Source organism: Mobula birostris, chromosome 31 (genome assembly GCF_030028105.1).
Source record: "Mobula birostris isolate sMobBir1 chromosome 31, sMobBir1.hap1, whole genome shotgun sequence".
NCBI classification, from domain to species: Eukaryota; Metazoa; Chordata; class Chondrichthyes; order Myliobatiformes; family Myliobatidae; genus Mobula; species Mobula birostris.
In genome coordinates this window covers 23133163-23161118 of record NC_092400.1, presented here as the reverse complement: position 1 = coordinate 23161118, position 27956 = coordinate 23133163, and the positions used below count along the sequence as shown (strand labels likewise).

Here is a 27956-nt window from a genome sequence, read left to right as displayed (position 1 = left end):
TCAGGACCATGGTGCTACATGAACAATACAAAAACTACACTGAACCACATAAAACAACACAAAACTATACTAGACTACAGACCTACCCAGGACTGCATAAAGTGCACAAAACAGTGCAGGCATTACAATAAATAATAAACAAGACAATAGGCACAGTAAAGGGCAGTAGGCTGGTGTCAGTCCAGGCTCTGGGTATTGAGGAGTCTGACGACTTGGGGGATGAAACTGTTACATAGTCTGGTCGTGAGAGCCTGAATACTTCGGTGCCTTTTGCCAGATGGCAGGAGGGAAAAGAGTTTGTATGAGGGGTGTGTGGGGTCCTTCATAATGCTGTTTGCTTTACAGATGCAGCGTGTGGTGTAAATGTCTGTAATGGCGGGAAAAGAGACCCCGATGATCTTCTCAGCTGATCTCACTATCCGCTGCAGGGTCTTGTGATCTGAGATGGTGCAATTTCCGAACCAGGCAATGATGAAGCTGCTCAGGATGCTCTCAATACAACCTCTGTAGAATGTGGTGAGGATGGAGGGTGGGAGATGGACTTTTCTCAGCCTTCGCAGAAAGTAGAGACGCTGCTGGGCTTTCTTTGCTATGGAGCTGGTGTTGAGTGACCAGGTGAGATTCTCCACCAGGTGAACACCAGGAAATTTGGTGCTCTTGATGATCTCTACGGAGGAGTCGTTGATGTTCAGCAGAGAGTGGTCATTCCGTGTCCTTCTGAAGTCAACAACCATCTCTTTTGTTCACATTCAGAAACAGGTTGTTGGCTCTGCACCAGTCCATTAGCCGCTGCACCTCCTCTCTGTATGCTGACTCATCGTTCTTGCTGATGAGACCCACCACGGTCGTGTCATCGGTGAACTTGATGATGTGGTTCGAGCTGTGTGTTGCAGCACAGTCGTGTGTCAGCAGAGTGAACAGCAGTGGACTGAGCACACAGCCCTGGGGGGCGCCCGTGCTCTAATTATGCATGGAAAAAAAATTACAGTAGGTTGCATTATTTAAAACTTCTGAAGCATAGAAAGATACAACTGCTAGCAGTATAATTCAAGATATAATGTTGATGTCCACCATTATTCAACACTAAGCTTTATTACATTATTAAAAATTATACCTCAGACTGAGAGTTTGGAACTAATAGTTTTATTGCACTATATTACAATTGGGCCAGTGTTCTAATTTGTTCTGTATTTCACTTAAATATATAATTGTTCACTCAGTTAAACAGTAGTTTGTCTTTTTTTTAAAAATATGTATCTTAACTGGCATCCAATGTACATTAGCTATTTGAATGTGAAAGTTGGTGCCAAGGTTCGCAAATGACACCAAAAATGCTTGTATTTTGGACAGTGAAGAAGGTTGTCTAAGTAACAACAGAGTTTCAATCAACTGGAAAAGTGGGCAGCAACTGTTTATCTTAGATAAGGGCAAAGTAGGAAGTTAAACCAGGATAGGACCCTGGAGAACATTGCTGAATAGAGAACCCTCTGGTTAAAAGTACATAGTTCATTGAAAGTGGCAAACACAGGTTTGGCAGTGAAGATGTATGGCATGCATGCCTTTCTGGATTGAGGCACTGAGTGGAAGATAGGGATATCATGTTACAATTGTAAAAAATATTGGTTAGGTTGCACTTAGAGTAGTTCTAAAAGGATGTAATTATGATGTAGAGGGGGCAGAAAAGATACACAAGCATGTTGCCTGGTTTGGCTGGCTTGAGTTATTGGATAGGCTGGGTTTGACTTCCCAGAAGAGAAGATGGCTGAGAAGTTATATATTAGGGGAATATAAAATTATGTTAAGCATAAATAGAGTAGCTGGCAACTCTAGAGAGTGTACAAGTTTAGGGTGAGAGAAGGGATAGATTTTTCACACAAAGAGTAGTTGATATCTGGAATGAGCCTCCATACGTGGTGAAGGTGGCAGGGACAGTAACAACACTTAAGGTACACCTGGGCAAGTACTTGAATGAACAGGGCATAGAGCAGGGGTTCCCAACCTGGGATGCATGGACCCCTTAGTTAATGGTAGGAGTCCATAACATAGGAACCCCTGGCATAGAGGGATACAGAATTCATGCAGCCAAATGGGATCAGTATAGATACCACAATGGTCAGCAGAAATACAGTGGGTCCAAAAGTCTGTTTCTCTGCTATACAACTCTGACTCTAAATGCATCTGAAATGAAAGTAGCAGAATTAAAATTTTGCGCAATTGTATTATTTAATGCTTGAGAACTGTAATTACCATAGTAATTAATAGGTGAATGAGTAATAAATTGGGATAAATTGGGATTTAATTATCCATTATCCTTCAAAAATGCTGTATTGAGTTTCCCTGTGCTATAATGTGATGGGGAGAAGTAATGATGCAAACTCACTGTTCGAACAAGTGCGTACTCAGATTCCACATCCAACTTTTAAATGCATGTAATTTAAAACGGGTATTTTAAACTCTTAACAATGGCAAAAAAAAGTTTGCATCTAATATCTACTATAACTGATACAAAAACATGCAGATTTTTAGTGTAGATATCCAATCTCAGATGATTAACACACTAAGTTCTACTGCAGTCACAGAACCCTAAAATTGCATTATGGTTTGTAATTAATTTAATGACAGCCATTATATTTGTGAAGTTATTTTTAAATTCCTGCTAAGTTTGGAACCTACTCTTCCTCACAGAGGTTATTTCCACGAACGGTGATCATTTCTGAGAATCGACATGAAACCATTGGCGGATTTAAGAGCTATAGGGGAAGATGCTGATTGAAAACATTTACCATGGAGTATGGGAAGCACCAATAGCATCTTGACCAACAGTTTAATTTATTGCTCATTTGTGCAATTTACCCTGTAGGATATTAAAAGGTTGTGTAGTTGGAGGAGGTGGAGAATCCTATCCTGTCTTGAAGATTTTCAAAACTATAAAAGTAGCCCTCCCTGCCACAGATTGTGTTAAAAAGGTGGAGGAGTGGTGGTGGTGGTGGTGGGGGGGGGGTTATTGAAGGGTTAAAAAAGATTTTATATTAGCAAGGGTTGTCGGCACTGAATGAACAGATACAAACATTCATATATTCTTTCGATTTTATATGCGACCAGATGAAATCTGAAAACTTATGAGTTTTGGTCAATTCCTCCCAGAATCATCCTGGATTATGATCAGCATTTGTTTTAAAAACAAAAAAAAATTCAACTCTGATTCATAGAACCATTACAGTGCACTCCTTTCTACTCTGAGGGTCCTCAAAATTCCTGCACTACTACCTATATCACCTACATTTGTATAAAAGACAATTCAAAATTAAGACATTACATCATGTACCAGCTATTGCATCCAACTGGCCACATCAAAGGAACACCTAAAGCAAGGCAGATCATGAATAGAAGTCTTGTACAAAATATTTGTAAATATTTTTGTATGACAACTTTTTGGTGTGCTCATGGGAGCTGTGGTGGTAGATGCAATGCCATAATAGAGTAAATTTCCTCTGTGTATCAGATGGATTAGTGATCAGGATAAGCTTAGTTAATGCCATGTTGTGACCAGCTTTGGCAAATGGTGACATTAGAGTACTTAATGCTTTCATCACTTGGTCGGCCTTAATGCTTGGCAATTATCAAATTATTTTGTCACTGAAAATAGAGGAGATAAAAGTCAGAGGAATTCATTCTTTTAGTTCCCATAAACTATTACTTTGCCAGAGATACTTCATGGAATTTTCTTTAGAACACTTTCAGATTTTAGTTTTAATTTTATAATTTGGAAAAACTAATTACAACTATTTTACTTGAGTATGTAACACATCTACCTTGACAAAATATTTTGTTAAACCAGGATTGTGCATTGTTAAATGCACCCTCAATACATCTGCAGCTTTTCAACTTTGTTCAGCTTTTTGTAAATAATGCAACTGTCATTTCTCTAATCTTCTGCTCCTCAGGCTCTTCATCTTTTGTTAATCCTCTCTTGCCACACAACTTCATCTTCAGCAGCTCTATTCTACAGTTCTGAACAGGTTATAGAATGGGAAGCAGACATTTTGTCAGCAAGTCCATGACAGGCCTGTGCACTTTCCCTTCCCCCTTTCAAGTGCTTATCCAGTTCATTTTGGAACAGCATAATTCAACCTGCCACTAAACATCTGAGACAGTATTTTTCAGACACAACAATCACTGTATTTAAAACATTTTTCCTAATGCAACTTTTACCAATTACTTTCATTTTGTGGCATCTGGTTCTTGACCTTTCCATCTAGTTGGATTCTTCATTATAACTTAAAATACTTTATCAGATCCAGTTCTCTCTTCAAAGGATAATAGCCACAGACTGTCCAGTTCATCTGCTTTGCCAATATCCCTCATCATTAAAACATTCTAGTAAAGGTTTTCTGTATCTTCTCCAAGGTCTGCATTTTTGTTCCATCATGCACAGCACCCAGAATTCGACATAAAACTCATGGGTTAATCGGTGTTTCATAGATTCATTCTACCATCTCACTCTTGTGCTTAATGCCTTTATTATTTATTTAGGGATACAACATGGAATAGACCCTTCCAGACATTCAAGCCACATTGCCCAGCATTCCCTGATGACCCCAATTTAACCTTAACTGAACCACAGGACAATTTACAATGACCAGTTAACCTACCCGGTACGTCTTTGGACTGTGAGAAGAAACTGGAGGACCCGGAGAAAACGCACGCATTCCACGGGGAGGATGTACAAGGACTCCTTACAGAGGATTCTGGAATTGACACTCTGAACTGTAGTAGTGTCGTGCTAACCACTATGTTACTGTGGTGACCATGATACCCGTCAGTCCCATGATCCGACGCTTCCATCACTGCTTTCTCAAACCATCATGCCACTTTTAATGATTTATATACACATACCTCCACATCTGTGTTCATATTACTTTAACATTGTGCCCTCCAGTTCATTTCACCCTTCTTAAGGAAACTAAATTTTCACTTTCTGCATTAAATTTTATATGCTACATGTCCATTCAATTCACCAACCTGTCCACATCTTCTTGAAGCCCTGTACTAACTCTCACAGTTCATTAATTTTCAACTTTTGAGCCTGATGCACAGGTGGAAATTGTGAAGTAATTTATGTATATTAAAAGCACCAGTCCTGGAAATGACCTCTGGGAAAAACCAATGTACATTTTCCTCTGGTCTGAGAAGCATTAGTTCATGTCTACTCCCTATTTCCCAGCATCTGGATACTGCCCCTTTAATTCCATGGGCTTCAGCCCTGACGATACCTATTAAACCGTACTTTCTCAAACACTTTCTGAAAGTCCTTGTGGACTTCCCTCAATCATTCCAGTTTTACCACATCAAAATATACATCAAGTTAGTTAAACATGATTTGTTGGCCTCACCAATCAATCCACAATCAAGGCAATTGTCAATTTTACCCTGGACTCTCATTTAAAAGTTTGCCCATTCCAAAAAATACATTTCTGTAATCCAAGTTTTAGATTTGATAAAGATACAAGGTAACAGGAATAAGCCATTCAACCTCTTGTGCTTGCTCCACATTCAATAAGATTATGACTGACCCAATTGCATAGATCAGTCATAATCTTACTGAATGTTGAACAGGTAGAAGGGGTTGAATGGCTTATTCCTATTACTTGACATTCCCTCATCCCCAGAATTCCTTCATCCTTGTGCTTAAGAGCATTCAAATATTCTCTTCTTCAGTGTTAAAAGGAGAGTTCCAAATTCCCACAAATCTTTGTGGAAAAGTTTCGCTTTATCCCGACATAAATAAGCAACTGCTTATTTTTAAACACGAATCTTTAGTTTGAGGTTCTCACAAAAATGGAAATGTCCGCTATATCCATCCAGTCAAGATGCTCCAGTTAACTCCCCTCTCACTCTTCTAAACCACATCAGATATAAACCGAGTACATCCAACCTTTTCTAACAAGGTAACCAGTCCCTTCCACATACCAGTCTGAATGGCCTTTGCCAAAGTACTTCCAAAGCATCCACAGCATTTAAAAAAAAGATCAATGCTGTACAAAACATTCCAAATTTGTTCTTATTGATTAATTTTCACTGGTAATAAAGTAATAACATTGTTAGCTTTTCAAGTTATTTATATACTTATTTTTATATACAAGAGATAAGGCATGGTTACAGACCCTTCTGGCACAATGAGCCCATGCCACCCAATTACATCTTGGTGACCAATTAGTCTACTAACCCTATATCTTTGGAATGTGGTAGGAAACCAGAGTATCTGGAAGAAATCCATGCAGTCATGGGGATAACGTAAAAACTTCCTATAGACTATAGTGGAATTGAACCTGGGTTACTAGCATTGTAATAACGTTACTCTAACCCACTATGCTGCCGCATTGGCCCCAAGCAACTAGCCCTTTATCAACTATGCATCTAGTTACTCAGATTCTTCATAATCTTTTCATATCTTTTTCCTGTCGAAATGAACAATTCTGCATTTTCCCAGATTGTGCTCGATTTGTCAGTCACTTGATTTACTTGTATCCCTTCACAGTGCCTGTCAAAAGTCCTTGATACGACCTGCATTTGTTTCTGCAGACCACCAAAAATGAATCTTCTACTGATGCACAGGCAAGAGGAAAAAATGTGACTTGTGATGACAGCACCAGTGTTTCTGCATTAATCAGATTTGACCATTAATTTTGAAAGATCGGAACGATTCCATTCGAAATTCAAATGACATAAACATTCAAGACATGCAAAATTAAAATTCTGATTTGGTATCAAAATAAAAAGTAGAATTTAATTAATGCAATGGATCACTGCCCCACAGCATTTGAGTAGAAACTAAATTTGTCTAAATGTGTATATAGAACTCATGTCAAGATCTAAAATTTCAGAGCAGGCATGACGTAAATTACTCAGTGATATTTCATACATCTTGAAACCAGAACATGATGGATGTAAAAATATTGCAACTGTAGATAATTTACAATACAGATCCTCCATAGGTTAAGATAATTTTCTGTTTCTGTGAATTGCTCATAGCACAAATAATTTACAGTGAACCAGATTTCAATATGGCAGCATAAAGAAAATCCCTCCCTACCAATGCTCCCTCTAATTTGTAATGGCCAAGGTGCGCAAAAATCTTGTGCTGTGTAGCTTTTTGCCCGGTGACAACAACACGTGCGCAGTGAATAATTTCTTCAATAAAAAGAGTATAAATAGGCCAGTTCTAAAATCTGCAGACAAATCATCGCAAATTCCTCATTGTTAACACCATCCACATCAGAAACTGGAAAAGGAAATGTTATGTCGTATGATCATGAAATATATTTAACATGCCACCGTGGTAGAGGGTAACAACCTCTTCTGTGCAATTTAAATTCCTTTGTGTGCAAACAGCAGAAATGTTCCTTAGAGGGAATATTGATCCCAACAATATCCCAAATACCTGTTTGTATCTATGGGCTGTGCACAAGTTGGACGTTTGTAAGATGGGGATGATCTGTATTGGAATACCACAGTCATCTTAGGGTAGTTTTCTACTAAGAAGTTAAAAACATCAGCCATTAATCTACAAAGATTAAATTTTTCTTTGCTTTGTACTATGTAAGTCTAACCTCATCCAGTAGCAACAACACAGGATCCATAATAAGCGCCCTGGCGATAGCGATCCTCTGTTTCTGGCCTCCTGAGAGTCTGATTCCACGCTCTCCCACTATCGTTTCATAACCATTCTAGAAGCACAAATCAAATTGGTTGTTGTTACATGTTGTAATTTATGGTCAAGTACCAGAACAGAAAAAATAGCATGCACAAAATTTTTTGCTAGTAGCAGCAAATATGAATTCTCAACACCCATGCTGCTAAACCAATAGAAACTTGGATTGAGCCTAGTGCACTCTTCATGGTTAATAATTCCTCATATTTAATCAAAACACTTATTTGAGATTCCAGATCCATAAAAGCTTCAGGTGAGTTCCTGTTCAGTGATCCATAAACGAAATTCTTAAGTGCAACACTATCAGTACATCCTCAAGAATTTAGCTGTGGCTTACTATCCTACCCACAATCAGTTCTGGGTGTGGTGAAGATTCTGGTGATGAAAAGATACTTCACAAACAGGCAGTAGGAGGTGGCTGAGTCCAATACTCGAGCTACAATGTCAATACATAGGACCATAAGATACAGGAGCAGAATTAGGCCATTTGGCCCATCGAATCTGTTTTGCCATTTCATCATGGCTGATCCATTTTTCCTCTCAGCCCCATTCTCCTGCTTTCTTCCTGTATCCTTTTATGCCCTGACTAATCAAGAATTTATCAACTCAAGAAGTATACCCAATGACTTGGCCTCCAAAGCCCCGTGTTGCAACGAATTCCACAGATTCATCACTCTCCATCTACAGAAATTCCTCCTCATTTCCATTCTAAATGGACGCCCCTCTATTCTGAAGGTATTCTGGTCTTGGACTCCCCCACCAAAGGAAACATCCTCTCCACATCCACTCTGTTGAGGCCTTTCAACATTTGACAGGTCTTAATGGCGTCACCCCTCATTCTACTGAATTTCAATGAGTACAGGCCCATAGCCATCAAACGCTCTTCACTGGACAAGACTGTTTATCCCAGAATTATTTTTGTGAACCTCCTTTGAACCCTCTCCAGTGAAAGCACACCCTTTCTTAACTAAACAGTACATTCAGAAGCTAAGAGGTTGGGATGTGTGGCATGGGGAGAAGGCCAAGGTAGGAAAAGGGTTTTGGGAAGACAATCTGCTGTAGTGGATTCACTAGACAGCTTTAATGCTTTTCTTACAGGGCAGCTAACTTTATTTTCTTCATAAAATTCAAAACTAGATAATACAAGATAGTCTTGTGTCACTTCACAGCATGAAACATATCACACCCAACGACATAAAATATTTACATCATGTCAGAATGTGGTCCACTTTTATTTCACATACATTCCATTAGAGTCAACTCTGACAGGCTTTTAGGAAGAATAAACCTATGGCTCCACTCTCTCAATATGCAGCTGTGGGAGGATCCTACACGGCTCATTCAGTAAAGCAACTTTGCAGTGTATCTCTTGGCACACAAGTCCTGTGTCTTAGACAGTGCCAGCCATCAAATGGGAGACGTATGAATTTGAAAGTGAGTCAGCAAATATTGCTGAAGTGATAATCTTTCAGTATGATAACCTTTCATCACTGGATGGTGCAACTTACGCCTGATTTAAGAACTCTTATCCAACTGCAGATTTTCTCACCAAACTTCATTTTGAAGAGTACAACCCTTATGTACGTTACTTGGGCAACTACCCAAAAAAATCTTCTCCTGGTTCATGCTGATAAAGCACATCTTCTTTGCCCCACATATTAGGAATCATATTCCTTATTAATGTAGCACAAGTCTATTCCAGGTGAACCATCATCCCCAGAGTTGGCCTGACTCAATTTTTGATGACATTAGTCAGTAAAATGTAATCCACATTAAACTGCCAGATGCATTGCCAATGTTGCTTCTTTTTCCAACTCGCCATTCTGATGCAAGGGTAATGATGTCCTTCAAAGATTCTGAACAGTTAGAAATATGCTGTACATCTCCAACAGTTCTGGAGCAATTCAGTCCCACAGAGCCAAGTAGAACTCAGCTTCTGCCCCTTCATTCTCCGCTCCCCCAAACAGCCCTCCGGAGATTCACCTACACCCCTTCCAACCTTTCAATTCATGGTATGTGTTCTCCTCTACACAGGTGGAAATGAGTGCAGACCAGACAACCATTTTGAGGAGCATTTGTGCTTTGTCTGCAATGGTGATTTTAAGCTTCCAGTTGTACCCATCACAGTAACTTTCCAATACCACACCAACCTGTCTGTCCTCAGCCTCCTCCATTAAGGAGAGGCCAAATGTATATTGGAACAACAACATATCATAATCCTCTTAAACAACATATAACCCAATGGTATGACTACTGATTATTTGAATTTCAGTTAATGCACAACCCCAGTGCTCTCTTTCCATAAACACTCACCTGTCTACATTTTTCCCTTTGTTTTGTCATCCCTCCTATTCCCTCTCCCTACCTTGTTCTATCTACCTAGCATACCCTCACCACCTAGTCCACCTATCAGCCTTTGATTGATCCACCCCTCCCCCCTCTGTTCCATCCACCTATAATCTCCTCCCCATCTGGTTCCTCCAACACCAACTGGCCTGTATCCCACCTCATGCAGAATCTCACTTCTAAACGTCTTATAAAACTCGTCTCTACAGGTGCTGCTTGAGCCAGCTTTGTTTTCATTCTAGGTTCGAGCATCTGCAGTCTCTTTTGCCTTCAAAGAATGGGGCTTGCTAGCACTTTACTTCTTGGAGATCTTCCTTGACATCCACCCCCATTGACTGCAACATGAACAAACCTGGAAGTTATTTTGGAACTGACAGGCTAATTTTCTGAACATCCATAAGGATGAGGAAACCCTGACTACACTGGGGAATCAAAGAGTTATCAATCCCTTTTAAGTTCTTTGAGCTGTCAAGCACCAAGAGTTTTAAGTTCAATATTCATAGCCCCACCAGCCTTTTGGTTTTCCTTTTGGTGAGTCAGCCAACATCAGGTCAGCATGAGATCAATGAATCTGACTGTGAATGTTTCAGCACAAGTTTCTGAGACGAGACGGACCCATCTCATCTCTACAGATGTATTAAAGTCATGCTCTTACTGCAAGGCTGATGTTGAACTATTTCGATCAGGATTCTGAAGTAGCATCCAATTTGCCACTGGCTCTGCCAGATCAACAATGCAATTGGAATCACTAGTGAACTCATTAATGCAGTTAGGATACTTTATTCCTTCAGAATTCCAATCTCAAAGTTACTTGGGCCTCACTTTTCTACGTTTTCTTTTTTAAATAAGGTAGAGCATTGATTAAGTGGATAAATTATGATAATTAGATCACACAGACAGTTTCAGACTTACAAAAATGTAAACCTTTATAATGAATGAGGTACTCACTTTGTAACCACCACAAACAGCACCTACGGAGTGAGTGATTCAAACAGAAAACAAGCCAGAGTGACAGAGTAACCAAAAATTCTTATCACTGCTTACATTCATCGCAGGGAGTTTGAGTGTGCAGTGAAACTTTTACCTCATTCTGAATTCAATTAGAGAACACTTCTGCCTAATGAATTCTCTTGAAATCGAACATTCCATTATGATTACAATTAACAGCTCAATTGGTAATAAATGATAAAATATTGTTCTAATTGCCGGCTGGTGGTGTAGTGGCATTAGCACCGGACCTCAGGAGCGAACGCTCCCGAATTCGAATCCAGCCGGCTCCCTTGCATGCTTTCCATCTGTGCTGGGTTGACCATCGAGCTAGCAACTCAGCCTCGTAAAAATAAGAAAGCTTGCTAAAAAAACGCCGTCATGACGACGACCCGATGACTCCACTCAGAGTTAAGGGCTTTCTTCTTCTTCATTGTTCTAATTGCCCATGCTAAAAACCTTGAGAAGTGGATACTTAGTGATGGTCGTGACCACTACTGACAAAGTTGTCACAAATTTTGAAGCATTTCATTGACCTGACGGGCTATAGAGATCTACACCAATCAGGGAGGACAAGGATCCAATTAGTATCCAAGTTGCTTGCAACCTTGAAATAAATTTCAGCCTCGTTATTCTGGATAATGGAACTGAGTTTGTTGAGACTGTTTTATTGGATTCTCAACTTGTTATTTTTTTAAAATGCCAATGGCTAACAACAGCAAGTACTAGTGTCTCATGATCAAATTGCAACATGCAGTGCCATTTGAAGTCAGTAATAGAGATTTTACTTTACTGCAGAGTAGATGAGAATAGCACATGTTAAAGATATTGCAAATTACATTGATGCAATAAGAGCATATCATGTGTTAAAGCACTGATGTAACATCACTTTCTATTGCAGTAAACAGAAAAATGACAAGTCAGGGTAATTATGCCACATTGCCGATTTGGCAATAAAGAAACTAGTTAAGCTTAAAAGCCATATTTAATTTTCTTTGTTAGATTTAGCCTGATCAGCATTTTGAATGCTCAATATGGTTTGATTCAGCCTGTCTGGTATTCATTTAATAACAATGGACATGTTTTGCTTTTAACTAGTAGGTACTTAAAAACAACACATGGTTTCCATTTACTATTCAGTTTGTCTGGAATTTTAAGGAAAAAAATAGATGATCACATGAAGGATAAAGAAAATGCTGTACATGGCATTATGATGAAAAAATGGATTTTTGATCTTACTTTGCAAGCTAAAAGCACTTTAATTACAAAAAAGATGAATGTTGTGTTGCTTCAAACTACATCAAGGTAGTTAATAGAATTTTCTCATGAATAGTCGGTTTGTTTAGTTAATAAACAAGTTTTTGTAAATGTGTGTGTAAAATAATGTAAACAAAAGGAGACAAAATCAGGCCATTTCTTGTTGTTTGGAAGTCTAACACAATGGAATACAGATACAAGATTAAATGCAAAGTACTTGGGAGACAAAACAAAAGCTAAGTAAGACACTAGTGAACTTATGTGAGAAACAACTTGCCCATTTCAAATTCTTGATGGTGAAACGTACATACAGAAGGGGACACATGCTCTCAATCCTTTTCTTCAATTCAGTATAATTATGCCTGATCTCAAACTAAAGTGCATATGCCTATCTTTGTCCTTTATCCCTGGATATAGATGGTTAACAACTCTAGAAGTATCAGATTTAAAATGAATAGTTGACCTGGTATTTATTACCAAGATGAACAAAATTCCAGACTTTTTTGTTCTTTGTATTATTTCCTCATTTCATTCCTCAAAACTCTGGCTCTAATTTTTAGTCTATAGTCTCTCGTTCTAGACTTCTCAATCATCAAAAATAAATAGTGTCTTTCAACTCTGTCCGTTCCTTTTAATATCTTGAAAACCAAGTCAGTCCCAGTTTGTTTAATCTCCTCTTACACTTAACTCTTGGAGTTCAGGTTTCCTTCATGTCCAATAAATGTTTCCAATGTCCCTAGAAATAGATCGAGTCTTTCCCACTCATCTATGTGTTATCTTCTCTCATCCATTTCTCTACACCAATTTATGCTTAACTTGTATAATAATCCAGAAGTTCTAACGCTCAAGGACCTATTCCTTAATTTAATGGCTTCAAGGTCCTGGATATCAACATCTCTGAAGATCTATCTTTGGCCCAACAAATTGATGCAATTACAAAGAAGGCATGTTTGTATCTAAATTCCATTAGGAGTTTGAGGAGATTTTGTATGTCACCAAAGACTCTAACAAGTTTCTTCAAATGTACCACGGAGAGCATTCTGACTTGCTGAATCATCCTCTGGTACGGAGGCATCAATGCATGCGATCCGAAATAAAAACTGCAGAGAGTTGGAAACTCAGCCAGCTTCATCGCTAGCTCGCTAGTCTTCCACATTAGGACATCTTCAAAAGGTGACGTCTCATTGAGAATGACCCTCAGCATCTCGGACATGCCCTCTTTTCATAATTATCATCAATTTTTATCAGTATCATCAGTATTTTAGAAACAGCTTCTTCCCCTCCGCCATCAGATTCCTGAATGATCCTTAAATACTGCCTCACTATTTTGCTCCCTTTTCACACTTTAAAAAAATACTTCCTTTTGTAATTTAATCATTACACTGTACTGCAGCTCTTTCCTTTTGTAATTTAATCATTACACTGTACTGCAGCTCTAAAGCTGCAAATTTCAGGACACAAGTCAGTGATAATAAACCTGATTCTGATTTAGCTCCCATCATCTGCTACTCCCCTGAAGTGACATCTAGTCCCCATTTTCCCCAATTTGCTGTCCCAACACTGAACAGAAGAAATGGATCATCCTGCTTTCTCCTCTCTAGATCCTTTCAATATGTTTCAAGAAGTTTCTTAATATGGCAGCAGGCCATTTATCTACTGGATTACAAATGGATTATTTCTGTCTCTCAATTATTGAATTCCTTGCAACGATCACATTATGCTTCCCATACACTTCCTTTTGGAGGGCTGCTCCAAAGAGTTATGATTACCATTCTGTCGGTTTTACTGAATTGTTACATTGCTCAGCAATACTTCATCCATGATCAGTGTCAAGGGTAATAGTAATGGAAAGGCAATGTAGGAAATAAATAAAACTTTTTATTTCCTTATCAAACTTGCAAAGTTACTTACACAATACAAAAATTCTCCAAGTGGATTGTTTTTAATAGATCCTAGACACCAATCACTTTAACCATTTTTTCAATGGAGTTTACTTTAAAAACTATTTTTGCATTCAAATCTTGATGAGTATTTCCCACCACCTTGAAAAAGGAGGCATGTAGTTTTTCCAGAAAGGCAGTACCTTAATATATGTGAAAAGTATCACTGTTCTTTGAGCAATAGGTGACTTGGCAATATTCTCCACGTGTTACTAAAAGTTCCTTTTAAAAATCAAACTCTCAAAATTTCAACTTATGATTAATATTCTATTTACGCCAGTTGCAGCCTGTTCAAATTTTGTCCTCAACCATAAAGGCAGACTCTTTCACGTTTTTCAAATCTAACCAGCAGGTAACAACTTAAACCTATTAACCCTTCTACAATCATTCTTGAAGTCAATAGCTCCATGAAATCATAACCGGGCAACACCGTAGTGTACTGGTTAATCTGAAGCATTACTGCACCAGCAATGCAGGATCAATCTATAAGAAATTTGTATGTCCTCCCCATGACCACAGAGGCTTCTTCTAGTTGCTCCGATTTCCTCCATATTCTAGAGACGTATGGCTTCATAAGGATTTGTCAGCCATAGGCATGCCATGTTGATGCCAGAAGCAAGAAGAGATTTGTGGGCTGCCCAGCACATCCTCGATCTGTGTTGATATTTGATACAAGCGACACACTTCACTGGATGCTTTGATGTATATGTGACAAATAAAATTGATCCTTAACCGTGCTTTCTTCATTCAAAGCAACATTTCTTTTATACACCAAACAATTCTATTCCTTTAAATGAGTAAAAGTCCAGGTTGTTCCAAGACTTCCTGGGAAGATTTTCTATTAGCATTCCTAATTTAGTACACAAGAAAAAAAGCTTTTTGCTTTTCTTATTCTGAGCCTGCACTATTCATGGCAAATCAAACATACATCTCCATTCTGGCAGTACTTCATTCAACTGTTTTTTGATCCTTGTAAACTCTTAACACGCTAAAATGCACATGCTCAACATTACTGCTTTACTGCAAACAAAACCCATCAGATCATTGTCTTTTTTTTAAAAATCATCTTTTTTTCCCCAGGATAAACTGGGAATAGAATCATGCTTCACAAAGCATTTAGTGCTTACATGCAAAACTGGATATTGAATCAGTAATTGATATTATTTCATGCATCCATATCCTCACCTCAAATGACAAAATGAAATCATGAGCATTTGCTTTCTTGGCTGCATCAATCACCTGTTTAAAAGGAAAGAAAAAAATCACATTTAGCTAAAATTTGACCAGCAGAGTATTAAGGCTTTGCATTTATTTTTGTTATTATTTTAGAAAGGAGAATAAAATGTAGTCAAGAATTAAGATTTTTAAAGGAAGCTAACTTGGCAAGCCCTTATGATAGGCAAAGGTAATTAAGTAATAACAACAGCAGAACGGAAGAGTGCTCAGGTATCAGTAGATATTAAGCATTGGCTAAATACAAAAGATGACCTTTGAACTTTGGCAATTCTAGTTAAAGCAAGAATGTAATTATACAAGAAGATAAGCACTTCCTCTGAAAGGCGATGTCCTCTCAAAATAAGAAAGTATACTTATTTTTTTCTAGATCAGTGGTGCCCTTTCTTCACATGGTATTTCGAAGCACTGGGCAAATTAGGACAATTTATTCAATACTTCATGAAATATTACTTGATTTCCTCAGATCCAATACAGAATGACAAAAAAAAGCTCACCACACTTATATAACATGCATAAATACTAAAATTTGTTTTTTTAAGTAATAAATTCAGACAGTCTGGTCAATACAAAGGTTTCTTGAATTTAATCCTACAGAAGAGGCAAACACAGAAACAAGGTCAATTGTCTGATTAGTTGACAGAAATGGAGAAGCCAATATCTGGTTTCTAACATTACTTTCTAGTTCACTAAGCATTCACTAGCTACCTTTGAAATAATATATTCCCAGACACTAAGATGTCTGTAACCACTGAGAATACCAATGGGACTAATGCAGTGAAATGCATCCTATGTTTTTTGCCTTTCAAATGTACATGTCAAATATTAATATCCATAAATGCACTAACCACTTTGTTCACATCAATGATACGAGCTTATTAGTTATATCCAGGAAATGGTGTAATTCGATCGAAAGCTAAATTAAAATGGTGCAATATTTTTCCACAGTTTGCCCATAAACCAATTTCTTGGTTGAACTGCACTCAGCAAAACTGCTATCAACTTAAAATCAACTCAAATTCTGTGGAAAATGGATTAAAGTTCACAAATGAAAACAGAAGTCCAAAACCATACCCCTGAAAATCAAAGCACAAATTTTGGAAGTCCCAGAAGGGAAAATTAACACTGTGCTAGCATTATACATTAACAGGGAGCTCAATTATTCTATCTAGATCCATTTACCATCAATAATTCATTTACAAATAAAAATAGTTGGAATTAATTCTCCCCATTGAATCTTCCCCTTTTCAGCAGAGCATTCTATAAGCAACATGGAATACATTTAGTGATTAAGATAACACACACAAAATGCCGGAGGAACTCAACAGACCAGGCAGCATCTATGGAAAGAGTATAGTGGATATTTCTGGCCGAGACCCTTCAGCAGGTCTGGAAGGAAAAAAAAAGATGAGTAGCGTTAAAGGGGGCGGGGAGGAGGGAAGGGAGAAACTCAAGGTGATAGGTGAAACTGGGAGGGGAAGGGGTGAAGTAAAGAGCTGGGAAATTCATTGGTGAAAGAGATACAAGGGCTGGAGAAGGAGAAATCTAATAGGTGAGGACAGAAGGTCATGGAAGAAAGAAAGGGGGGGGAAGAGAGCACCAGAGGGAGGCAATGGGCAGATAAGGGGATAAGATGAAGAGAGGGAAAAGGGGATGAGGAATGGTGAAGGGGAGAGGGGTGCCATTATCAGAAATTTGAGAAATCGAAGTTCATGCCATCAGGTTGGATGCTACACAGGTGGTGTTCCTCTAACCTGAGTGATTACAATTTTAAGGAACTAGCCTTTGAAACTCCAACAATTCCAGTGATTAAAAACCAAGACAAACTCCACTGAGCCATATTTTGTGAAAAAACAATGTATCAAGAAACAAATTCATGGATTAGGAAATTTGCATGAATTCAAATCTCTAGAACTCACCAGCCAACTGAATCCACTTTGCCAAATGCTTTCAACCAACTGCATTGTTGCTTTCAATGCCAAGATTTGATTTACTAAATTTGCCATTAAATATGCTGCTGAAAGTTATGATTGGCACTTAAAAAGTGATTACTGTCAGTAAAAAAATCAATTAACCTCTCCATCCTGAAAAGGATACAATAAAAATCATACAATTTTCAATGCAGTTAATAGTTATTTTTAAGGATGTTAACTGTTCAAACTTACTTTACATTCATCTCTCAGTTGATTTTTTGTGCTACATCACTGCATTCTATCATTCTTGTCTTTCTTAATCTTCATCATTATTGATCAATAATGTTGCCCCCACCATTAACCCAGGCTTTCTCACCCTATCAGCACACCTGAAAGATACACCTCAAAAAATTTCAAAGTGAAGCATGCAAAAGGAATCTAAACACCCAGATATTCCGTGGTCCAATTAGATCTTTTAAATTTTGCTTGTATTATTTGATATTTGTGTAGAAACTTTTATACCATTATCTAAACCAAAGGTTAGCTATTTCTCTTATCTTACACCAACATTCTCTAATTAAAATACAAATAATGAATAAAGATGACTCATTTTTATAACTCATTCTTATAAATTTACCATGCTCCCAGTAGCGTGGTGAGTTTGCAGAGCAATAGTATACATAATTACAGTCATTATTGTTGAAATGCAAGATTAAGTTATTACCTGGTATTCCCATCATGATACAGTTGAGCAAAGTTTCTTGTAATTTTTAAAATATAAAATGATTGTGGGCCGAAGGGCCTGTAATGTGCTGTACTATTCTATGTTCTATTATTTCTAATATTATTTTCAGTTTTCTCCTTCATTATTTTTTCATAGAAATAAGAATAAAGTGTCATCTAATTTTACATGGTTCATGTGTTATTAAAGACTGATAACAGCTTATATATTTTAATGATTTGCTTATGTATTTATCTCAGTTCATAATGCAAATTTTATCAGTAGTAGCACATGGGAACAGTATTTTGTTTTATCTGCCTGTAATCACATCGCATGAAGCACATTGGCTGCATACTCAGACCAAATGCTTGGCTGCAAAAGCAAGGCAAACCATGCAGTTAAAACGGTCTCCAGTAAGATTACAGAATATCTTTAAATCACCTTTTCTGAAATGTGGTGCAACAATTATCCTTGAAATAATATTGTAGAAAGCAATGGTTAATGCAACCACCCGAGATCTGCAGCAAGGTATCTTGCCTTGCTGTTCCCACAATCTCATAGCTAATACATCCCATTTATAATAAATACCAATATAATTCCAGAAACCATGAGATCAGTCTTAAAAATGAAATAAAAACTACTAAGCATTCTACACCTAAATGTGCCAGCTGATCAAATGATGCATGGTTGTGGCAGAACATTTGCATGTGACTATGAAGTTCTCAGAACAATACTTGAACAAGAAACAAGTGACAGTTTATATTTGTTGAAATTCTTCTAGGAACTTTTACAGTACAGATGCTTAAACATTTTCTGCTTTCTTACCACCAGCCCCCAGACCAACATTCCCCAGTCTACATATAAGCTTTGACTGATTTATTTTCAAGATATTAGCAAAGATTGTGGATAGGAAGGAAAGAAGAGAATGAGCCTTAACATAGGCAGGAAGAAGGATAAGCTCCCTTTAACAACAAAACCCAGTCACCCTGTCTGGTTTAGGAAGGCATTCATTCCAGTTACATTTTCAAGGAAATTGACTCCAAAACTGCAATACTTAAGTCGATCCAAAGGTTCAAAGTTCAAAGTAAATTCATTATCAAAGTACATGTGTCAGCAGATACAACACTGAGATTTGTTTTCTTATGGGCATACACAGTAAATCCAAGAAACATAATAGAATCAATGAAAGACCACATCCAACAGAACAGACAAGCCACCAATGTGCAAAGGGCAACAAACTCTACAAATATGAGAGAGAAAAATAAATAAGTAATTAAATAAGCAAGCAATAAATACCAATAAACATGAAATGAAGAGTCCCTGTAAGTGAGTCCATAGGTTGTGGGAACAGTTCAGTGATGGGGCGAGTGAAGCTGAGGGAAGTTATCCACGCTGGTTCAGGAGCCTGATAGCTGAGGGATAATAACTTTTCCTGAACCTGACAGTGCAGATCCCAAGACTCTTGTATCTTCTTCCTAATGGCAGAAACGAAAAGAGCATGATCTAGGTGGTGGGGGTCCTTGACAATGGATGCGAATCCAAGTCACTTCTCAGGCAGGAGCTGATATGTTTCATCATCAACCTCTCAAAGCACCTCATCACAGTTGATGTCAGTGCTAAATGGACAACAGTCATTGGGTCAGGTTACCATATTATTCTTGAAGCAGGTGGGTACCTCAGACTGCCAAGGCAAGAGGTTAAAGATATCAATGAACAGTTCAGCCGGTTGATCAGCACAGGCCTTTAGTACTCGTCCAGGTATCCTATCTGGGCTAAATCCTTTCCATGGATTCTCCCCCAAAGGATGCCCTCACACCGGCCACAGTCACTGATATCACTATGGGAGTTTGTGAAGGTTTCTCCATGTTTTGATGGTTAAAATGAGCATCGAAGGCATTGAGCCTTGATGTCACCTATGTCGCTTTATTTCAATTTGTAGGTGAAAAGTTATGATCAGTTACCTTTTTTTGGGGCTCTTAGAGGATGTGCAGACAAGCTAGCTGAGATTCTCACTGGCATCTTCAACATCTCCCTGAGCAGCGCCATCGTTCCTACGAGCTTCAAGGCCACCACCATCGTCCCCATGCCGAAGAAGTCTTCAGTGTCCTACCTCAACAACTACCATCCTGTCGCACTCACGTCCATCATCATGAAGTATTTCGAGAGCTCGTCATGAGGCACATCAAGACCCTGCTGCCCCCCTCACTGGACCCCCTGCAGTTCACATACCGTCCCAACCGTTCAACAGACGACGCCATTGCCTTCACCCTCCACCTGGCCCTAACCCACCTGGACAAAAAAAGACACATACGCTTGAATACTGCTCATAGACTTCAGTTCAGCATTCAACACAATCATTCCTCAAAAACTGATTGGAAAGCTGAGCCTACTAGGCCTGAACACCTCCCTCTGCAACTGGATCCTAGATTTCCTGACTGGGAGACCTCAGTCAGTCCAGATTGGAAGCAGTATCTCCAACGCCATCACACTGAGCAGGGGGGCCCCTCAGCGCTGTGTGCTCAGTCCACTGCTGTTCACTCTGCTGACACACGACTGTGCTGCAACACACAGCTCGAACCACATCATCAAGTTCGCTGATGACACGACTGTGGTGGGTCTCATCAGCAAGAACGATGAGTCAGCATACAGAGAGGAGGTGCAGCGGCTAATGGACTGGTGCAGAGCCAACAACCTGTCTCTGAATGTGAACAAAACAAAAGAGATGGTTGTTGACTTCAGGAGGACACGGAACGACCACTCTCTGCTGAACATCAACAACTCCTCTGTAGAGATCATTAAGAGCACTAAATTCCTTGGTGTTCCCCTGGCGGAGAATCCCACCTGGTGCCTCAACACCAGTTCCATAGCAAAGAAAGCCCAGCAGCGGCTCTACTTTCTGCGAAGGCTGAGAAACGTCCATCTCCCACCCCCCCATCCTCACCACATTCTACGGAGGTTGTATTGAGAGCATCCTGAGCAGCTGCATCACTGCCTGGTTCGGAAATTGCACCATCTCAGATCGCAAGACCCTGCATAGTGAGGTCAGCTGAGAAGATCATCGGAGTCTCTCTTCCCGCCATTACAGGCATTTACACCACACGCTGTTTTCATAAAGCAAACAGCATTATGAAGGACCCCACGCACCCTTATACAAACTCTTCTCCCTCCTGCCATCTGGAAAAAGGCACCGAAGTATTCAGGCTCTCATGACCAGACTTTGTAACAGTTTCTTCCCCCAAGCCATCAGACTCCTCGATACCCAGAGCCTGGACTGATACCAACCTACCGCCCTCTTCTGTGCATATTGTCTTGTTTATTATTTATTATAATGCCTGCACTGTTTTGTGCACTTTATGCAGTCCTGGGTAGGACTGTAGTCTTCACCACACCTTGTTCCCATTCCAACCTCACTCCTTCTGAACGCTCTGCTCTCCACTCCCTCCGCACTAATCCTAACCGTACTATAAAACCCGCTGATAAAGGGGGTACTGTTGTAGTCTGGCGTACTGACCTCTCCCTTGCCAAGGCACAGCGTTAACTCACGGATACCTCCTCTTATTTACCCCTTGATCATGACCCCACTAAGGAGCACCAGGCCATTGTCTGCCACACCATCACCAACTTTATCTGCTCAGGGGATCTCCCATCCACTTTTACCAACCTTATAGTTCCCACACCCCGCACTTCCCGTTTCTACCTCCTACCCAAGATCCACAAACCTGCCTGCCCAGGTAGACCCATTGTCTCAGCTTGCTCCTGCCCCACCGAACTCATTTCTACATACCTCAACACTGTTTTATCCCTCCTTGTTCAATCGCTTTCCACCTATGTTCATGACACTTCTCACACTCTGAATTTTTTCAATGATTTTAAGTTCCCTGGCCCCCACCGCTTTATTTTCACCATGGATGTTCAGTCCCTATATACCTCCTCCCCCACCAGGAAGGTCTCAAAGCTCTCCTCTTCTTTTTGGATTCCAGACCTAACCAGTTCTCCTCTACCACCACTCTCCTCTGTCTAGCAGAATTAGTCCTTACTCTTAACAATTTCTCCTTTGGCTCCTCCCACTTCCTCCAAACAAAAGGTGTAGCTACGGGCACCCGTATGGGTCCTAGCTATGCCTGCCTTTTCGTTGGCTTTGTGGAACAGTCCATGTTCCAAGCCTATTCTGGTATCTGTCCCCCTCTTTTCCTTCACTACATCGACGACTGCATTGACGCTGCTTCCTGCACGCATGCTCAGCTTGTTGACTTCATTAACTTTGCCTCCAACTTTCACCCTGCCCTCAAGTTTACCTGGTCCATTTCTGACACCTCCCTCCCCTTTCTAGATCTTTCTGTCTCTATCTCTGGAGACAGCTTATCTACTGATGTCTACTATAAGCCTACGGACTCTCACAGCTACCTGGACTATTCCTCTTCCCACCCTGTCTCTTGCAAAAATGCCACCCCCTTCTCGCAATTCCTCCGTCTCCGCTGCATCTGCTCTCAGGATGAGGCTTTTCATTCCAGGACGAAGGAGATGTCTTCCTTTTTTAAAGAAAGAGGCTTCTCTTCTTCCACCGTCAACTCTGCTCTCAAACGCATCTCCCCCATTTCACGCACATCTGCTCTCACCCCATCCTCCCGCCACCCCACTAGGAATAGGGATCCCCTTGTCCTTACCTACCACCCCATCAGCCTCCGGGTCCAACATATAATTCTCCACAACTTCCGCCACCTCCAATAGGATCCTACCACCAAGCACATCTTTCCCTCCCCTCTTTCTGCTTTCTGCAGGGATCGCTCCCTACCTGACTCCCTTGTCCATTCATACCTCCATCCCTTCCCACCGATCTCCCTCCCGTCACTTATCCTTGTAAGCGGAACAAGAGCTACACATGCCCTTACACTTCCTCCCTCACCACCATTCAGGGCCCCAGACAGTCCTTCCAGGTGAGGCAACACCTCACCTGTGAGTCGGCTGGGGTGATATACTGCGTCCAGTGCTCCCAGCACAGCCTTCTATATATTGGCGAAACCCGACGCAGACTGGGAGACTGTTTTGCTGAACACCTACGCTCTGTCTGCCAGAGAAAGCAAGATCTCCCAGTGGCCACACATTTTAATTCCATGTCCCATTCCCATTCTGATATGTTTATCCACGGCCTCCTCTACTGTCAAGATGAAGCCACACTCAGGTTGGAGGAACAACATCTTATATTCCATCTGGGTAGCTTCCAACCTGATGGCATGAACATTGACTTCCCTAACTTCCATTAATGCCCCTCCTCCCCTTCATACCCCATCCCTTATTTATTTAATATATATTTTATTTTTCCCCCTTCTTTTCCTCTTTTTTCTCCCTCTGTCCCTCTCACTATAACTCCTTGCCTGCTCGCCACCCACCCAGCTCCCCTCCCCACTTCTCTCTTTCCTCAGGCTTCCCGTCCCATGATCCTCTCCCTTCTCCAGTCTAGTATCCCTTTTGCCAATCAATTTTCTAGCTCTTAGATCCACCCCTCCCCTCCTAACTTCTCCTATCATTTTGGATCTCCCCCTCCCCCTCCTACTTTCAAATCTCTTACTACCTCTTCTTTCAGTTAGTCCTGACGAAGGGTCCTGGCCCGAAACGTTGACTGTACCTCTTCCTATAGATGCTGCCTGGCTTGCTGTGTTCACCAGCACTTTTTGTGTCTGTAGTCTAGAGTAGTTTTGTGTTGTTTTACGCAGTTCAGTGTAGTTTTTGTATTGTTCATGTAGCACCATGGTCCTGAAAAACGTCGTCTCGTTTTTACTGTGTACTGTACCAGCAGTTATGGTCGAAATGACAATAAAAAGTGACTTGACTTGATGACTTAACACTGTTCCCAAACGACCAGACAGATAAAATACTCCTCAATTTCTGATTGTGGTAGATCTCCATTTCTTGAAGTAAAACTCATAGCAAGAAATAACCAAACTGTATTTAGCATCATATAACACCCAAAAAAGCTTCATAAAACCATTATTAACAAATTTTGGTTTAGCACAAAAACTTAATTAAATGATCAAAAGCTAGCTCAATGAATTGGGCTTCAAGAAATATCTTAAAGGTGGTAAGTAGGGTATATGAACATTAGATCAAGATCATCTATTGTCTATTCAACCCCTCAAGTTTGCTCAATTCACTTATTACATTTTGCCAACCAGAAGATGCACTTATGCCTAGACTCACATTTATTTTTAACCAGCCAATCTTCTATCCTTAGCAATGTTACCTCCTTACATCAATTTCCTACAATATTCTTATCAAATGAGTTCTATAAATACAAGTATAGAGCTACGAGATGAAAAGTTTCCTTTTATCTACTTCTTCACAGACTGTGATAAAGTGGTCAAACAAGGACTGACCAAACACATTAATTTCACTTGGTTTTTTGAAATAGGCAATGCCATGGAAATCATAGATCCAAAAGTCATCAGAATTTGAGGAACACAGAGATTTAAAGTACGCAGCATGTTTCAGAGATAGGAAGAACAAACTGGAATTTTAAAAAAACGGTACTGCCACACAAGAAGCAAATATAGAGCAGTAAACTGAGGTCATATTTAGACATCAGAAAATAATATGCAAATTTAATTTTCTCAAATCAAGCAGAATACTTGTGAAATCACTGGCATTTCCCAAGTCTTAACTCTGCAGCTGAGGCTGCAGGCCTGCTCTGGACTTTGTGTCCGTGAGCTCCACAATGTTTTGCTCTGCTGTGTGATGAACTGAGGCTGAGTCTGTGGCCTGCTCCGGGCTTCATGTCTATGGACTTCTGTTCTATGGACTCCATCATGGACTTCATGTCTATGGACTCGATCATGGACCTCATGTCTATGGACTTCATGTCTATGGACTTCATGTCTATGGACTTCTGTTCTGAATGCTGTTTGCTTGCTTTTATTGTTTGTATGATTTGATCTTTTCTTCCTCCCTCTCTGCACATTGGGTGTTTGCTGGATTTTTTTTATATAATGGGTTCTTTCGGTTTTTTTGTTTTGTGGCTACCTGCAAGGAGACAAATCTCAAGGTTGTATAATGTTATACATGCTTTGATAATAAACGTACTTTGAACTTCTTGAAGCTTATCAATTTGTATCCAAGATCTGTGTTCTTAGCATCAATGGATTGTATAGGGCAAAAGAAATGCCACCTGATCTTATTTTGGAACATTTTCATTGAAGGTCTTCAAGGCAAAGAGTGAAATGAAGGAATCAGACACCTGGATGATTTTCCTTCATAAAATAATTTAAAAAAGCAAATGCATCAAGTTTTGTGCAGAAGAATAAGATTGAAATCTTGGATAATATTATTCTTTCTGCCCTACCCCATCATTCACATTAACTCTCCATCTCTTTTCCTCCAACCCAGCTCGTGAAAACAAATTCAGAGGCAAAGATGCAATCTTCAGCACTGCTCTCCTGATCAGCTTAGTAAAATTGTCCTCTACACCTTGATAAATTCTTCTACTGTTGTTCTTATTAGATATTGAATTCTGCATGATAGATTGAAACAGATTTTTAAATAACTATTAAAATATGTATACTAATCTATTAAAGATAGATATATGCACCACAAAATGAATAGGCTATGAGTAGAACACAACATATTTGTGTTAGTGCTTTTTAAACAAAATCTGACACCTGTGATGCAGGCAGTATATATTTGACATCTATTGTGAAACAAGAGTTTTCCAATGGATACTGTAAGTCTTATTTAAAACACAGCTTTCTAAAAAGAGTACCAAGGCTATATACAGTGCCTATTAAAGGCATTCAACTGACCCCCCTCCCCTCGCCAAGAAGTTTTCATGTTTTATTGTTTTACAACATTGAATCACAGTGTCTCTTTCGTATCAAAGTGAAAACAGGGAAGGGAATGTGAAAACAAACTTCTACAAATTGCTCTAAATTTACTACAATTATTAAACACAAAATAATTGATTGCATAATTACTCACCCCCTTCAAGTCAGTATTTAGTAGATGCGCCTTTGACAACAATTACAGGCTTGAGTCTGTGTGGATAGGTCTCTAATAGCTTTGCAGATCTGGGCACTGCAATTTTTCCCCATTCTTCTTTACAAAACTGCTCAAGCTCTGCCAAAGATTGCTTGGGGATCATGAGTGAACAGCCCTTTTCAAGTTCAGCAACAAATTCTCAATTGGATTGAGGTCTGGACTCTGACTTGGCCACTCCAGGACATTAACTTCGTTGTTTTTAAACCCTTTCCTGTGTAGCCTAGGCTTTATGCTTGGGGTCATTTTCTTGCTGGAAAACAAATCTTTCCCAAGTCGCAGATCTCTTGCAGACTGCATCAGGTTTTCCATTAGGATTTCCTTGTATTTTGCTGCATTCATTTCACCGTCTCCCTTCACAAGCCTTCCGGGGCCTGCTGCAGTGAAGCATCCCCACAGCATGATGCAGCCACTACCATGCTTCACAGTAGGGATGGTGTGTTTCTGATGATGAGTGGTGTTTGACAGACGCCAAACATAGTGTTTAGCCTGATGGTGAAAATGCTCAATTTTGGTTTTATCAGACCATAGAACCTTCTTCCAGCCGACTTCAGAGTCTCCCACATGCCTTCTGGCAAACGCTAGCTGAGATTTCATGCAAGTTTTTTTTTTCCCCAACAGTGGCTTCCTCTTTGCCACTCTCCCATTAAGCACCTGGGCAACAGTTGTTGTATGTTCAGTCTCTCCCACCGCAGCCACTGAAGCTTGCAACTCTGCCAGAGTTGTCATACTGGCATTCCCTCACTAATCCCCTTCTTGCACAGTCACTCAGTTTTTGAGGACTGCCTGCTCTAGGCAGAATAGCAGTCGTGACATATTCTTTCCATTTCTTGATGAATGACTTTTAATCAGTATACTAAGGGATATTCAGTGACTTGGGAATTTTCTTGTATCCATCTCCTGACTTGTGCTTTTCAATAACCTTTTCATGGAGTTGCTTGGAGAGTTCTTTTGTCTTCATGGTGTAGTTTTTGCCAGGATACTGACTCACCAGCAGTTGGACTTTCCAGATGCAGGTGTATTTTTACCACAAAAATTGAAACACCTTGACTGCATATTTAACTAATTATGTGACTTCTAAAACCAATTGGCTGCACCAGTGATGTTTTGGTGAGTCATATTAAAGGGGATGAATACTTAAACAATCAATTATTTTGTGTTTTATATTTGTAATTAATTTAGATCACTTTGTAGAAATCTGGTTTCACTTTGACATGAAAGAGTCTTTTTCTGTTGATCAGTGTCAAAAAAAACATGAAAACTTCCAAGGGCATGAATACTTTTTATAGACACTATAGAATTACAATTGTAACTAAAATTCCATTCATTTTTTTAATTCTTCTGGAGCTATTTCTTTTCTCCTAAATAGCAATGCCCAATTCACGAACCTAACTTTAACATGGGCTTTTTGATTTATATCAGTAAAGATGATTCTGATTTTAAATAAGCTCTGTTCTGATGATGCACTTGCAGTTTTCTTCACATTGGGTATATTGTAAATTTGAACTCAACTTGTACTACACAATCATTGCATTAAACTATGTTGACCATAACACAGGATACTGTCCAAACTGATGATACGAGTATTGATTTCTCCTTCCGGTGAACAAATTCCTTCCACCCTCCTTCCTTTATTTTCCCCACGCTGACCTTTCATTTCTTACCTGCCCATTACTTCCCTGGATCCCACCCACCCACTTCCCTTTCTCCTATTGTCCACTCTCCTCTTCTATCAGATCCTTTCCTCTCCAGCCCTTGACCTTTCCCACCAACCTGACTTCACCTATCACCTACTAGCTAGCCTCTCTCCCCACCCCCCCTCCACC

At 39.7% G+C, this 27956-nt stretch overlaps 1 protein-coding gene across 4 annotated transcripts in view; it reads right to left on the bottom strand.

Annotated features, from left to right (window-relative positions):
* The window catches only part of LOC140190891 (ABC transporter B family member 1-like), a 135557-nt gene that overhangs the window by 22104 nt on the left and 85497 nt on the right, over positions 1-27956 (bottom strand). For 3 of the 4 annotated variants that reach the window (XM_072247829.1, XM_072247831.1, XM_072247832.1), the window contains 2 exons: positions 15427-15480; positions 7611-7727 (listed from right to left, as the gene is read on the bottom strand). In XM_072247829.1, the coding sequence (XP_072103930.1) occupies positions 7611-7727; positions 15427-15480 (171 nt within the window). The remainder of the gene's footprint in view (positions 1-7610; positions 7728-15426; positions 15481-27956) is intronic. The other variant, XM_072247830.1, reaches the window with a different exon arrangement.